At 37.5% G+C, this 14,718-nt stretch overlaps 1 protein-coding gene across 1 annotated transcript; it reads right to left on the reverse strand.

Moving 5' to 3' along the window:
* Positions 1–4,934: 4,934 nt before the first annotated feature.
* hadhb (hydroxyacyl-CoA dehydrogenase trifunctional multienzyme complex subunit beta) lies at positions 4,935–14,670 on the reverse strand. Its single transcript, XM_084091181.1, has 16 exons — positions 14,436–14,670; positions 13,599–13,683; positions 13,450–13,491; positions 13,222–13,312; positions 11,901–11,945; positions 11,704–11,803; positions 11,010–11,097; positions 10,645–10,832; positions 9,854–10,034; positions 9,530–9,651; positions 9,330–9,409; positions 8,800–8,847; positions 7,554–7,641; positions 7,354–7,428; positions 5,705–5,869; positions 4,935–5,613 (listed from the first exon to the last, which is right to left on the reverse strand). The coding sequence occupies exons 2-16, from the start codon at positions 13,663–13,665 to the stop codon at positions 5,578–5,580; spliced, it is 1,416 nt and encodes a 471-aa protein (XP_083947307.1). The 5' UTR covers positions 13,666–13,683; positions 14,436–14,670; the 3' UTR covers positions 4,935–5,577.
* Positions 14,671–14,718: the final 48 nt, after the last annotated feature.

Below are 14,718 nucleotides of genomic sequence, written 5' to 3' on the forward strand. Positions count from 1 at the left end.
AACCGCTCGCCTCTGGCAAAAATGCAGATGAGCGCTGGAGAAGGCGTCTGGCGGAGGGAGGGAGAGGAGAGGAGGAAAACTGCAGCTTTAGTTAATTATCTCTCTGAGTCAGTCTGTCCGACAGCAGCCCACACAGCGCACTTATGCTAAACAGCAAAGCATCCTGGGAATTGGAGTGACAGCTCATTTTCCTCCTGCAATTTTATATGAAAGGTGCACCAGAGACCTGCACCCCTCCTTCTATCCATCCATCCATCCATCTCTCCCTCTTCTCCTCCATCCGTTCTTGTCTTTTTCCCCTCACACTTGTTCTCCCTCTCTTTCTGGGTGGCGAGGACTCATGGGATGTTGGTGTGGTAGCTGTCAGTGACACTGTGTATGCCTTCTCTCTCTCGCGCGCGCTCTCTCTTTCTCTCTCTCTGCGCTGACAGCGGCTTGTTGACAAACGCCAGCAGTCATCTCGGCACCCTGGGAAATCTCTGCTACCATTTTGTCAGCAGAATGACAGAAGCTGTTAATGTCTCAAATTCTCCCCGTGACAGAGAGCCATCTTGTTGACAGTGTTTGACATTCGGCGCTCAATTCATGTCGTCCATTTTAATTTATTATATTTTTTTGTGCACCAGATCCAACCCCCCCTTCACTTTCTCTCTCTCTCTCTCTCTCTCTCTCGCTCTCTCTCTCTCTCTCACACACACACACATGGATCGCATGGCTCCTCGGCGGAAAAATTAACAGTTACTCGATTTGTCTGAATGTAGCTGTGGAGCTGCTAATGATTTTTGTCCGGTAATGAGAATTGTGTCAGTGTCCTGTTAAAAATGAAATAAATCCTTCGCTCTGTATGAATCCACCGGCATATCTCCTGCCAGCCACGATCGATGCAATTTACAAATTAGAGTTGGGGAAAATTATTCCCTCTCTGGGGTGTTTAAAGCAAACATGCTGAAGACAGGAAGTTCCAAAGTAAAAGAAAAACGAAACAATACGCAAAACACAGCGATATATCAAATATATAAAACGTACAGGACTACTTCTGTATTAAATGCATGGTCAAAATGATAATTCATACAGTACATGTCACAGACTCTCGGAATTGGTATTAATAATATTAATGTGGAAAGTAAATGTTTTCAGAAATGGCAAAACTAGGCATCGATGTTTAATAGTAATGACTAGGAAGTTCATCAGCATTCTGATTGAGTCTAGTAGTTGTTAATAGATGAAATCTGAATAGAGGCAGATGGAAATTTGAGGAAATTTGTTGCGTTTTCTGAATGAATTGCACTTCAACCACAAATAAATGTGCATGAGACACAGTACATGTCATAGACTTTACAACCTCAAATAAAATTGGCATAAATAACATTAATATGATACAAGCAAATGCTTTTAGAGATTTTTTAATGACTAGGAATTTCATCTGTGTTTTGGTTGAGTCGTGTTGCTTATAGGAATCTGTGGAAATTTTATGCATTTTCTGTGCAGATTTGGAAAGAAAATCAATTTCTAAATGTAGCTCAGACTGTGTATCTGACATCCAAACCAATTAGCCAAAAAAAAAAAGTTTAACAAGCGAGGGGCGGAGGATATGTAATGATGGGTGTACCAATTCTGTGGGAAAAATGCAGTATGAGTCTGACGGAGAATTATGGGCTTTTATGGCCTAATTGTGGTAAATATGTAGACGAGAAGGACCTGATCTTATACTAATAGATAACAGCGACGTCTGCAGGATTTCTTCTGCGGGTACTCAGAAAGGCCTTTTTTGGGGCATAAAATTCAATATATGTAAAAAAAAAAACTCAACTCTGAGAGAATTTTTTATTTTCTAGTTAGTTTAGCATTCATGATGTAACTAGCATTTCTATAAGACTTAAGATTCTGAGCAGAACGAATGTGTCTCTAGACATGTTCTATAGATTTTACAACATGAAAATGGCAAAAAGGGGGAAAAAATTGTCAAAGACATCCGTCTAGCGCATGTCCACATAAGAAAACAACTAAATGTGAAACCGAAACTAAACTTTCGGTGTGAATGGACGCTAATTGACATGACACAGCAGTAGCAGAATTTTCTCAGTTACCTCTAAATAGTAGCCTTTTGTTTCAATTGTTTGTAGGAAAATATCCACTTCGTCCAACACTGTTTGTTGTTAGTGTTCTTAAAGGGATAGTTCACCCAAAAAGGTTTTTCTTCTTCTCTACACTGTAAGTCAATGGGGTCCATCAACTGTTTGGTTACCAACATTCCTCAAAATATCTTCTTTTGAGTTCAGCAGATGACTTGGCTTGGAACAACATGAAGGTGAGTAAATGATGACAGAATTTTCATTTTTGGATGAACTATCCCTTTAAGTAGCCTATATTGGTGTTGTTTGTTTGTTTTACTGACTGAGAAACCGCTTCAGATGTTTCCGATTGAGTGCAAATCGATTCAGGCCGTTTTGCTAACACTTTCTGTCAAATCACAGACAGAAATACAGGACACACAAAATAACTGCTGAAATATTCGGAAAAGCGTTTCTCATGTGCTCATGGTACGCACATTACAGCTGCGAGTGAGAAAGCACTAATCTTGGATTCCTTCCCTCATTTAAGTGTACTAAAAAACTGATTATAGGATCTGAATTCACACTAACCGGTCTTGTTGAACAAAAGATCCATCCAATTAAGTCTTCAATCCCTGCAAAGAAAAGTCAAAAGTTGGGGGGTGTTACAATTAAGCAGCTTTTTACGTACACATATATAGTAAACATTGTTTAAATGTTTCAGTGACCAAAAACATTAGCTAAATTCATTCTTGCGAAAACAAGTTTGCAAGGTTACAATAGTAAGCAGTTGTGTGAGCTCTTCCTGTTAGAATTAGTATGATGAAAATCTCACACACACACAAATTCACAGTAGCAAAAAAAGTTGTGATGTAAAGCATCTTGATGGTTGACACTTAGCTAATTGCGCTAGAGGCCCCAAAGAGCTCACTGGGTTGTGTGAGACAAACCTCAATAAATGACTGGAAAAATCACTTAAAAATTACTTTAAAGGGTCAAAGGTCATTGAATAATTCACACACTGCAGCCAGGGTTGGTCTATTACAGATTAATTCATGTTGGTCTATTACAGATGAAAAATGACAAAACCTCACAAAAAATGGTAGCAGATGATATAAGCTTCCATGGTATTGATGATTAAGTTAGGCCTAACGTTAACGTTACCATATTAGGCTAATGTATCTTGGTATTCAGATATTACCCCAAGTTACCTGAGAATGCCATGTTGGTACCTACTTAGTTAGCAAAACCCTCCCAAAACAAATGCAAACCAAATATTATTGAGAAAGTGAGTCATGAAACTACAAAATCAACATCTGAGCTTAACAACTTCCTTTATATTCTCCACCTGTTTACTAACGGGAAATTCCCCCAAACGAAGTTTAGAATACAGATTTTATCCTATATCGGCTCAACAATTACCTTCGGTTCCCAGGAGCCTGAGCAGGAGTCTTTTAAAAATGTTATAATATTATCTTCACAGGCTTGTGTTTGTCATTATGGCCTCGCAGCGGCAGCCGGTAACCGTTAAACTCGTGAAAGCGCGCGGGGGCCGCACGCGCTCCACTTTAAAGCGCGCGCGAGAGGTTCTGCAGGTGCGAGCGCGAGCAGAAGGACGAGATTAAAGTGTCTGCCTCCACCTCTCTCTCTCTCTCTCTCTCGCTCTCTCTCTATTTCTCTCTCTTTCACCTCCATCTCTCCGTTTGACGGGGTGAGGAGTGTGAGGCAGATTTGTACCGACAGCACCGCGCGCATTCTCCAGTCAAACGGCATAAAAGGCGCGCGGCTGATCAAAGCGCGCGCTGCGGCGCCCGTCTCGCGGGTTCACGACGTTTGAAGGTTAAAACAAAACAAAAAACCGACACGCAACCCGCTATTTACATTTTACTCCGTTTTGCATCTGGATAAAAACATTTTTTCTCTCCACCTCACTCCTGTTCAAAATCTCTGAAGCGCTCCAAAAAACTTTTCTGCACAAATAACAACATTAATACGCAAATATAGAAGTAGGCTAGAGGCGTGATAAATATTGGAATTAATTCGTTTAAAAATATTTTAATGAAGCCGACGTATTGCGGAATGTGAAATGATGGCAAACGAGCAATTTGAAGGAAAACAACTTGTGTCGGGAAGGGGGCGGGATGAAACGCATCCGTGTCGCGCGGAATTTTTTTTTTTCTTCGTTCATCTGGGATCGTGACGCCGTAGCGATTCAGTCCAACGGCTATATTTGTAGTTCATCTTCTGAGGAGTTGAAACGCTCGTATTTACACACCAAGGGATTCACGGCGCAGTAGGATGATCCTCTGGGTGCATATGATACAATTACACACTCAGTAAACAGCGCTTCGCTTATGAATGTGCGCAAATACTTGCGCTGCACGTGACGTAACGCTGCGTCAACATCAGGCAATCCGTCGTTAGAGCGCCTTTATTCTTCATGTGACTGAGGGCTATATTATTATAAGTTTCATTACAATAACATCACCAAATATATTTTATATATGCTAATTGTTAGTTATATTTATACACCCCAAAAAATCCAAAACGCTACAAAAGTAGAACTAGAACCTGAGCTGTTTAGCATTATAAAAAACTCATTGTGTCCCCAAGGAGTTTCAACCCATCATATATATCCATTACCGGTAATAAAATGTGCAATTCATTAAACATAAAATATATACACACACACATAAAAAATGTATATATATATATATATATATATATATATATATATATATATATATATATCCTCAAAGGTCAGAATGCATTATATTATTATATCCCTTGTTTTGTGGAATGACCCATAAAGTGTTACCAAGCAACTAACATGTTATAGAACACACATCTTATAGAATGTAACATGAAAAACATGAACGTAACTGGCAATTTCAAATGATTTTTATTTGTACAAACTGTTAGAAAAGGTTCAGAGGTTCACTTGCTTGAATCTGAGGCACACGTGTGTTTAAGTACGTAACCTTTGTCTTTATGGCTGATCTAGAATCAGTCCTTCTTACAATCCATTTCTTAAGAGCTAAACGCCATAAACTGACAATGGATCTGCTAATATTGCCGTATGAAACAATTTCAGATCCAGCTATTTAAACAGCAATAAGAGACCCAGCTGCTAAATTGATAGATAAAATGATCTTTATCCGGAGATTAGAATGCTTAGAATTAGAACAAAACATAAAATAATCTAGAATTCTTGATTCCATATCATATCCCCCCTTTCAAAATCAAATGTGAATTGTATCCTTCTTACGTAATGTCCAAATTTAACTGGCCTGGTTTTAAGTGCTATATTTAGCATGCAAAAAATCATATTTATCATATCTTTTCCTCAACATGTTCTCAAATAAAGCTATAGTACATTACCATTTACATCCAAGCATCATTTCAAATTAAGAACCTCCAGATAACTTTCAGGAACATTTCTTTTCAAGGCATTACGGCACGTTAGTATTTACAGAAACTATTCGTGTGCATGTACAGAGCATTATGATGTGTGGAAGTACGCAGATTACTGAGGATAAGCTTCAATCACCATAGCATGACCCTGCAACACACATACAAGAGGATGTTATGAGGATATTTCCACACGTGTGAGAATCTGTACAGTACGTTGTAGAAGTGATCGTGTCACACACCTGTCCTCCAGCGGCACACGCTGCCACCAGACCGTACTGACCACCCTCTTTCTGCAGTCGGTGAGCTACGGTGGTCACCAGTCTACAGCCGGTGGCCCCAAATGGATGCCCGAGAGACAGAGAACCTCCCCATGTGTTAAACTTCTCCATTGGAGGGACACCGACCTGAGAAAACAGAGAAACAATGATCATGAGTTTTCATTTTCATCAAGATCATCAACATTATTATTGCTCATCAACAGAAGGTTTCCAACCAATTTCGAGTCGACTAGTGAAACATCTTAAGCAACCATAAATCAATGCATAAGAAATATTGAGTTTTGCATGGTAAACGCAACTCATATTTTCTTTAGAAAGTGAAAAATACTCATTTATAAAACGTATCATATGATCAGATTTGATCCTAAATATAGAGCCCTATGATTTACGCGATAAGGAAAACGTTGATAGAATTGCGGAATCCAGTCATAAAAATGGAACACTGTACAACGCGGACTTCGTCAAATTTTTCCAATAAAATTAAATCCAGAAAACTTAAAATAGAAAACACAGAATTTCGTAAAAATTGAATTTGAGAAAAAAAAAACGTGATTTTGGTTAAACTATTAATAAATTGTAGGCAAATTGTGCAAGTTTCATGATTTCAATTAATTAGACATGCGTTTTATTTATAAAATGGAGTAAAAAAAAAATTAAATGGAAAAAAAAACGAATCCAGAAAAATGAAAGTGGAAAAAACAGAATTTGGGAAAAAATGAAACGGATTTCATAGGGCCCTATACATACTATGGATTTTATACATCAAAAGTGAGGAACAAATCAGGATTTATAAAGGCAGAAACGGACGTGAAAATGTTCCTATATGTACGTCAACTGAAGACCATGCCTACAAACTTTTTGCCATAAAAGTAATACAATTAATTCAACAATTAACTGTTTATGAAAATGTAATATAAATAGACAATCACAATATGCATTTATATAATTATGTGCACAAATAAGCATAATATTAACTGTTTTTTTAATAATTACATCACTGAAATTTATATTTATATATTATTTATATTTATAATATTTATATTATTTTTCCTGAAAATAATAATAATAATAATATATGCCTACACACACAAACGTTGCACAGAAACCGAGCCATATACCGCACACAAGTTTTCAGAGCGCGCTTGGGTTTCCTTGCCCATTGATGATGAGTGCCATACTTCCTCTGATCCATTAGGAGATTTATGTGGCCGTTCTGGTGGATCTGATGCACTTGCGTATGAATTTAAAATGAACTACTACAATGCATAAGGAGAGATGCATTTAGGAACATTTGCATACGTACGTTTTATAAATCATTTATAGTTTCTGAACATATACATCCGCATTTAAGACCATTATACGCACGTCTTTATAAATGAGGGCCCCTGGTTTCTATAATTATTCTTTATTCGTCTGATGCTTTCTTACTCAATGTGACATTTATTAGCACTTGAATCCCCCTGGAGTATCCTGAGGTTTAGTGTCTTGCTCAAGGGCACAACGGTGATAGTTCATGAATCAAACTCTCTTGGGCTTTGAATGCACAACCTATGGGACAATCTTTAAGCACTTTTTCACACCACCTAGTGTGAGCACACACACACACCTACCTTAGATTTTCTGCCCATATATGTCTGAGCGAACCAGTCAGAGTCCATTGCCTTCAGGTTTGCCATGATCTGACCCTGTAAAAAGAAACAATAAAACTGAACATTAACACCATTCCGTCACTAATAACTGTTAAGTAAGTGTCTGTAGAACACAGGATTTTTAAAGCAGTATCAATGGAAAACTTGAAGGTGATGCTTACAGCAAAAGCTTCATGAAACTCAAACACATCAATGTCGTTCAATGTCAGTCCGCTCCTCTCCAGGACTTTTGGAGTGCTGTAGGTCGGCCTGAGAAAGAAAACAACCCAGACATGAGTGTGTGTGACATGAGAGAGCAAGAGATCGAAACAGAGAAAACACACACACTGGAAAAAAACCCAGCACATTTACATACTGTATTTAAACCTCACTTAATATTAAAGTTGACACAGATTACTACTTTTCATAATCAATGCAGAATCAAATTAAATTAGTTTTATTTCTGCTTTTTGACACTATAATGATCAATGATCAATAATCAATATAATATATATTTTAGACTACAGCAGTAAAAATATGTACTTCAACAACAATAATAATTACAAAATAATTATGTATGGCACTATGCAAAATTGTTTTGTGATCTAACTAGCACTTGAGTTACACTACTGTTCAACAGTCTGGGGTCAGGAATTTTTTTTACTTTTATTATTTTAAATTAATACTTTTATTCAGCAAGGATGCATTTAATTGCTCAAAAGTGACATTAAGATATTAAGCAAAGCAGCAGCAACTGTTTTCAACACTGATAATAATCAGAAAAGTTTCTTGAACATCAAATTATCATATTTATATGATTTCTGAAGGATCATGTGACACTGAAGACTGAAGTAACAATAATGAAAATTCATGTTTGATCACAGGAATAAATTACATTTTAACATATATTCCAATAGAAAACAGTTGTTTTAAATTGTAATAAAATTACTGTTTTTACTGTATTTTTGGTCAAATAAATGCAGCCTTGATGAGCAAAAGAGACTTCTTTCAAAAACATTTAAAAAAACATGCAAAAAGCTAAATAATTTATGCAAGCAATAAATGACTTAAGCTTTGTGCGGGAACCAAAGTAGAGTTGAAAGTCAAAGTGTCAATATTGGTCAAATATACTTGCTTAACTGATTATAAGCCTGTATCTATTAAGAATGACTACTAGGAAATATAGATAGAATATGAAGAAAATGAACCTTTAAACAAAAAATGGCAAATGCGTAAATGTAAACCTACACAAAACCTTTCAAATAAGAATCTTTACCAGAGAGAGTCTCTGCAGACTGAAAGAATGTCAGTCACAAACTCACACGCCACAACACACCTTAACCACAACAATAACAAAACCCACAGCACAAAACCTCACAGGCCTGAAAGAGAAAGAGAGAGGAAAGAAGAAAAGAAGCAGGAACTCACCCGAGAAGCAGCTGGTCTTTTGGGTCTTGAGACACGTACACAAAATCTCTGAAGGTAAAAACACAGACATTCAGTAATTTCAACATCAGCACCACGAGCCGCTGTGTGTCAGAGATGAGCACATGACGTCTGTCTGCTGTAATGGGACACTATAAACACTGATCACTCCACAATATCTTCAGCAAAACATCAGATTTACTTAAAGATAAAATTAATCTTTTTCCAACATTAAAATACACCTATACCAATTTAATGTGCAGCAACAATTTTATGGTTTATTTCCCCTAAAAGAATAAACACTGATGTTAGTTAGAAATTCTCACTATGGCTTGAGGGTTGAGTGAATTATTGGATAATTTTCATTTTTGAGTGAACTAACCCTTTAAATTCTATAAATCCGTTTCAATAAATACCCATTGTTCATGGGTAAATTTGCACAGATCAGCTAAATTGTTTAGGAAAATACAGATGTCAGTGAGATGCTTCTGGTGATCGTTTTTAAATGCAAGGCATTATTTTTGTTTTTGTACCTGAGATATGCTTTAGGCTTGTAACCCATAGCAAGAGCTTTCTCCTCTGACATGATCAAAACTGCAGACGCGCCGTCAGTCTGAGTGAAAACACACACACAGCGAGAGTTCATCTTTGAGTGACAAAACTGACAGATGTTCCTTAAATTAAAGGGATAAAAACAAACCAGATAAACCCGAATTATCTCAGCTAAACTGACCAGGAAAGAGGAGTTTGCGGCTGTCACGGTGCCGTGAGGCTTGATGAAGGCGGGTTTCAGTTTGGCCAACTGTTCCATGGTGGAAGGACGAATCCCGTTATCTTTAGACACAATATCCTTCCCTGTGACAAACACATCATCACAACAATCTGAACTGTTTAAATCAAACTTATGCAACAGACCTGTCAATAAAAAGTCTTGTTATTTCTGTTCAAATCATTTGCGTATTGCACTTTCACAAATTGCCAGCAAGCTGAATTAATGTTTTTGGTCAAAAACTGAAATGAATTGGCCAGTGCTGTGGTAATTGTGTTAATTGTTCACCTGGCACTTTGAAGTTGATGACATCACTGAGCAGCCCGCTGTCTTGAGCTTTCTTTGCAAGCATGTGAGACCGCAGCGCAAACTCATCCTGCTCTAAACGCGTCACACCAAACGCAGCCGCCAGACGGTCCGCGGAGTGACCCATTGTCTCGGCTGTGGAGAACTCGGCCACTGCCGGCAGCTAAACACATTCAGAGACGGACATTTAACAGCTTTTAAAGAAGGGCACTCAACAATACCATATGGACTGTATTTAAAGCAGACTAAAAACTGAAATATAGATGTCCTAGATTACATTTTATAATACAGATAGTTATATCAGACTTGTGATAGTCTGTGTAGAATCAGTCAGAATGGGTTGAGTTATCAGCTTTCTTTATAGCTGTTTAGAATTTATAGCCGTTTCTTGCAAAATTACTAGCTATTTTTGCTAATTATCTCTGTAAATAATAATAAATGATAATATTATATATAACGTAAAATAAATATTGAAAAACTATAAATGTAATTTTTTAGAAATGGAATTTTAAACCTTAGCTTAATTAGAACTTCTAAAGTTTATATTTCCATGTCTAGTTTTTTTGCCTTGATTTGCTGTAGCATATCTGAGCAGTTACTATTCTACGATATTCTGGTTTCTAGATATGAAACGGGTCCCTCTGCCCTTCGCTCAGGTGAGAAATGCACTATGGGTAAATTGTTTTCTGTGATGTGAGCAGAGTACCTTAATGATAATCAAATTGAGGTGCACTGGGGGTAAAATGTGAGGTGTATTGTGGGTAACGTAGTACCTCAGGTGCGAGGTGAGCGAGGCGGATGGAGCCCAGCAGAGAGAGTCGAGCCCCGAGGGTCTTTGCCTTGTTGAGTGACAGCATTGTCTTCCGCATCTTCCGGCTGTGGCGAATCGGAACGTCAGACATAAACTCGACCCCACCGGCGACCACAGTATCACACTGACCGGCAGCGATCAAACCGACACCTAGAAAACAAATTAACAATCAACTGTTAAGTTGCCTCTGCTGTAGAATGTTAAACTTTAATGCAACTTCAATATGTTTATGCAAACTAACCGATCATGGTTGTTTAGAGTTATGTGTTTAAGTGAGTTACATGCATTCAATAACCGCTATTGTCACAAAATGTGTGTGTTCAGGACCTGTGGTCATTGCTTGGTTGGAGGAAATACACGCCATCGTCACCGTGTGAGCAGGAGTCTTATCTGAGAATCCAGCACCGAGTGCCGCCTACAAGAAAACAAATCAAAATGTAATTCCAAATTAATATCGCTCCTAATAATTTTATACTCGGAAACCAAGCAGCAAAAGTAATGTTTCTAAGAAAGGGTCTTTCATTGATGATGGGACACAGAGAGCTGCCAGCACTGTTTGCCACAAAAGAAATTCAACTTAAAATGTCAAAGGAAAAAAAAAATATATATATATATATATATATATATATATATATATATTCACAGGAGCAGTAAAGTCACTTTTTAACTATTTACGTATTTAAATATATGTTATAAATGTGTTCGCTTTATGTTTGAATGCATAGTATGTGCTGACAACCTCCACACATGAAGTTCCTAATGGAAAGATAAAGCTCTTTCATTGAATTGAACTGATAAACAGGAATGTGGCAAAAGGTTAATTCAGTACCCCACAAACAAACACTGTAGTAATGCTCTGTAATAAGATGAAATCTCTGTACAGATGCCCACACTCTCATTGGTCAGTCTGATAGCAAGTTTCTCAGCAGCCAATCAATAAACACAGACCTGACAAACTAAAAATAGCTTCAACATCCAAATTCTATTTTAGAAATCATCACAGACTAGAGGACAGACTGACCTCTCTGGCCACATTACTGGTCTTCACTTCCTGAATAACTTCTCCATAGACAATATAATCAACAGCTTCTTTAGGGATACCGGTTCTGTTTAGCAGACCCCTGAAAGAAAAACACAGACAGACAGTTAGTCCTGAACATTAGAGTGATGAGTGAATCTTTATACTGTATGTATATGTTATTGTGTGTGGTGACGCACTGTAATGCAGCTCTGGCCAGATCGTGGGGCATCAGATCAGCGTATCTAATAACAAACACAGAGACACACAAAGAATGATCTCACAGTTTTTTTGCAAGGCATCACTGCATTGATATTCCTAAGGCTCTGTTTACACCTGGTATTCAGATGCATTTTGGTCGATTAGATCACAAATGGACGACACTAAATACAGGTCTAAAAGGTTTTGAGCTCGTCCACTTTCGACCACTTCCAGAGGAAGTTGAAAACACATTCGACCGGATTGCTTTTGTAGTGTAAACGCTCATGTGGTCGAATGTGCTCAAACAGCCACTAAAGACCATCTACTCTCCGTCTACTGATCTAATGTGGAAACATTATGGGAAGAGCTCTAGCCAGATGGGATTTAAACTTTTATGAAGACAAAAAAGTGTCCAGGGTGCTCAGGGAGATCAGTCAGATGTTTGAAGGTGCTCTCTGGGGTCGGGAATTCAAATAAATGTAGAAAAGAGAAAATCCAAGGCACTCTTCTTCAAAATTATTTTAAAAGCCTTATTATTTTATAATAGAAAATTAAAAGACATGGGGAGAAGCAACCCACGCGTAGCGGCGCAAACAGCCTTCTTCAGGGGATTTAAACTTTGTCGGCTGAAGACCCAAGTTTGGTTTGAAGATGAAAAACGTACCAAGATCAATTTTCTCTCACCATTCCTGATTTCTAACACACACTCACAGCGCAGAAATGAAAGCTGGATGAAGCGGTTGAAAGTGGACATTAAAACATCTACCTGTGATCCGATTGACCAAAACACATCTAAATACCAGGTGTAAACAGGGCCTAAAACATTCTGGTCAGAGTTTATCCTAAACTTGCAATTAATTCAGCCTGAAACATTAATGTGTAGTTTGTAGTTAAATTGCGTGTCATATAGTTTTGGGTTTTGTAACCTTAAAGTTTGAAAATGACCTGTTACCTTAAATGTTTGTTTGCACAAAACCTTAAACACCTTAAATGTGACTATGACTTTGCATAAAAGTGCCTGCCAAATGCATGAATGCAAATGTTATTTTCTGCCAAATGCATAAATAAGTCCTTTTTTCTTAAAAAGAAATCTTAAGCTGACTTCGGGCCAACAAAATGGATTTCATTATTAACATGACAGTTAAAGTTTAGCTTTGATTTGTCCAAATATCAGATGCATCCAATTATCCATTATCAAAACAATGCTGCTTTAATCTCCTTTCTCCTCTTTACAAATGATTGTGTGATTTAAATTATTTTTTTTGTTTCAGTTTGAATTTCACTTAAACACTGTGTGCAACTTGTCAGGCCACGTCTTACGTGGTGCCAGACAGCAGGAAGGGGGTTCGGACGCCATCCACCAGAACGATGTTCTTCATTCCTGGTTTGGCCAGCGTCTTCTTGCTCTTTGCTATTTGGTTATAAAAGCAAAAAAACAAAAATATTTAAAGAAATGTGTAATTTTTCTAATGTAATATTAAAAGTATTTATTTTATTTAGTTTTATGAGGACCTTATAGAATACAGCTAAACAGATTGCTATAGATACCTTGAGCTTGCAGATGGACAGATGTGCTGAGAGAACGAGCAGCTGAAGAAGAGAAACAGTTCTAATGAGTGATAATGACAACTTAAATGTTCAGTAATCTGCTTAATGTGAAGGGTTCATTAGTTCTGTGGTGACCTAGGACGTCTTACCGAACTGGGCAGTCTGCACAGATGTCAGTGGACTGCTCCTCAGTGAAGTCAACAACATAGATGCCATCTTTGATTATCTGGAAGGCTTGAGCCAAATGTATAAATGAATATTCAAAGACTATTATTTCAAAGCAAATGCTGCAGGATATTTTATATTCACTAACTCTCACTTTTCTGAAGTCAGCTGTTGTGTTGGTGATTTTTAGTGGCTGTATGGATATTTGCTAGGTGTAGACCATCAGATTAACTATCAACATGCTCAACTAACCACAAATATACTGAATTACTGACTTGTCTTCATGTTCAAATGACATTTTATTGTATAGTTTAAAACTATTTGCTTGAGAACCCTTTGGTTGAGCTATCTTTCTTTTAAATAAATGGCACTTGCTTTGACATTTTTCATCAATGCAATGACTTTTAGACACTGTACAAGTGTTGCTAAAGTGTCGAGCTACTATTCATACTTTAACCTGTTAAGTATGTGATAGTATTGATGATCTGGTGTATGTGTGTGTGCGTGTGTGTGTGTGTGTGTGTGTGTGACCCTTCACCTACTTCTGTCAGTAGACTGGACAAGGACAAACACACGCATTACACACTTAAACAGCTACTTAAGATATTGGTATCATTATAAAACAACACTGACCGTGATATAACCACAAATGACAGTAAAGCAACAGTAATGAGACATTAAAAATAACACTTTAACACACATAAACAAGTACAGGGATTCATTCTTCCGTATGCCTAATAACCCCGTTTAAGACATTCATCAGGATTTATCATATACACACAAATTGTCATGTAATATAAGTAGACAAATTATATTTTTACCTGCTACTGTTGTAAATGTGGAGAGAATGCGATGTTAGACGTCTAGCGTCTATCTAATGACTACAGCAGTGCACGAGCCGCAGGACCCCGCGTCAACCTGGCAACCCGAATCACTGCCTGAGCAGGGGAAAAAATCCCGCGGATACTTACTTTACATATACATATATATATATTAAAAATGCCATTTTATTGACATCAATGTACACCAAGGAATAAATATAAAATGTTACTATATGCACTAAATGAGGGTGATTTGGTTTTATTTAAAGGCGCTAAGTTGGCA

This window comes from Abramis brama, assembly GCF_963993115.1.
Source record: "Abramis brama genome assembly, chromosome: 18".
Taxonomy (NCBI): Eukaryota; Metazoa; Chordata; class Actinopteri; order Cypriniformes; family Leuciscidae; genus Abramis; species Abramis brama.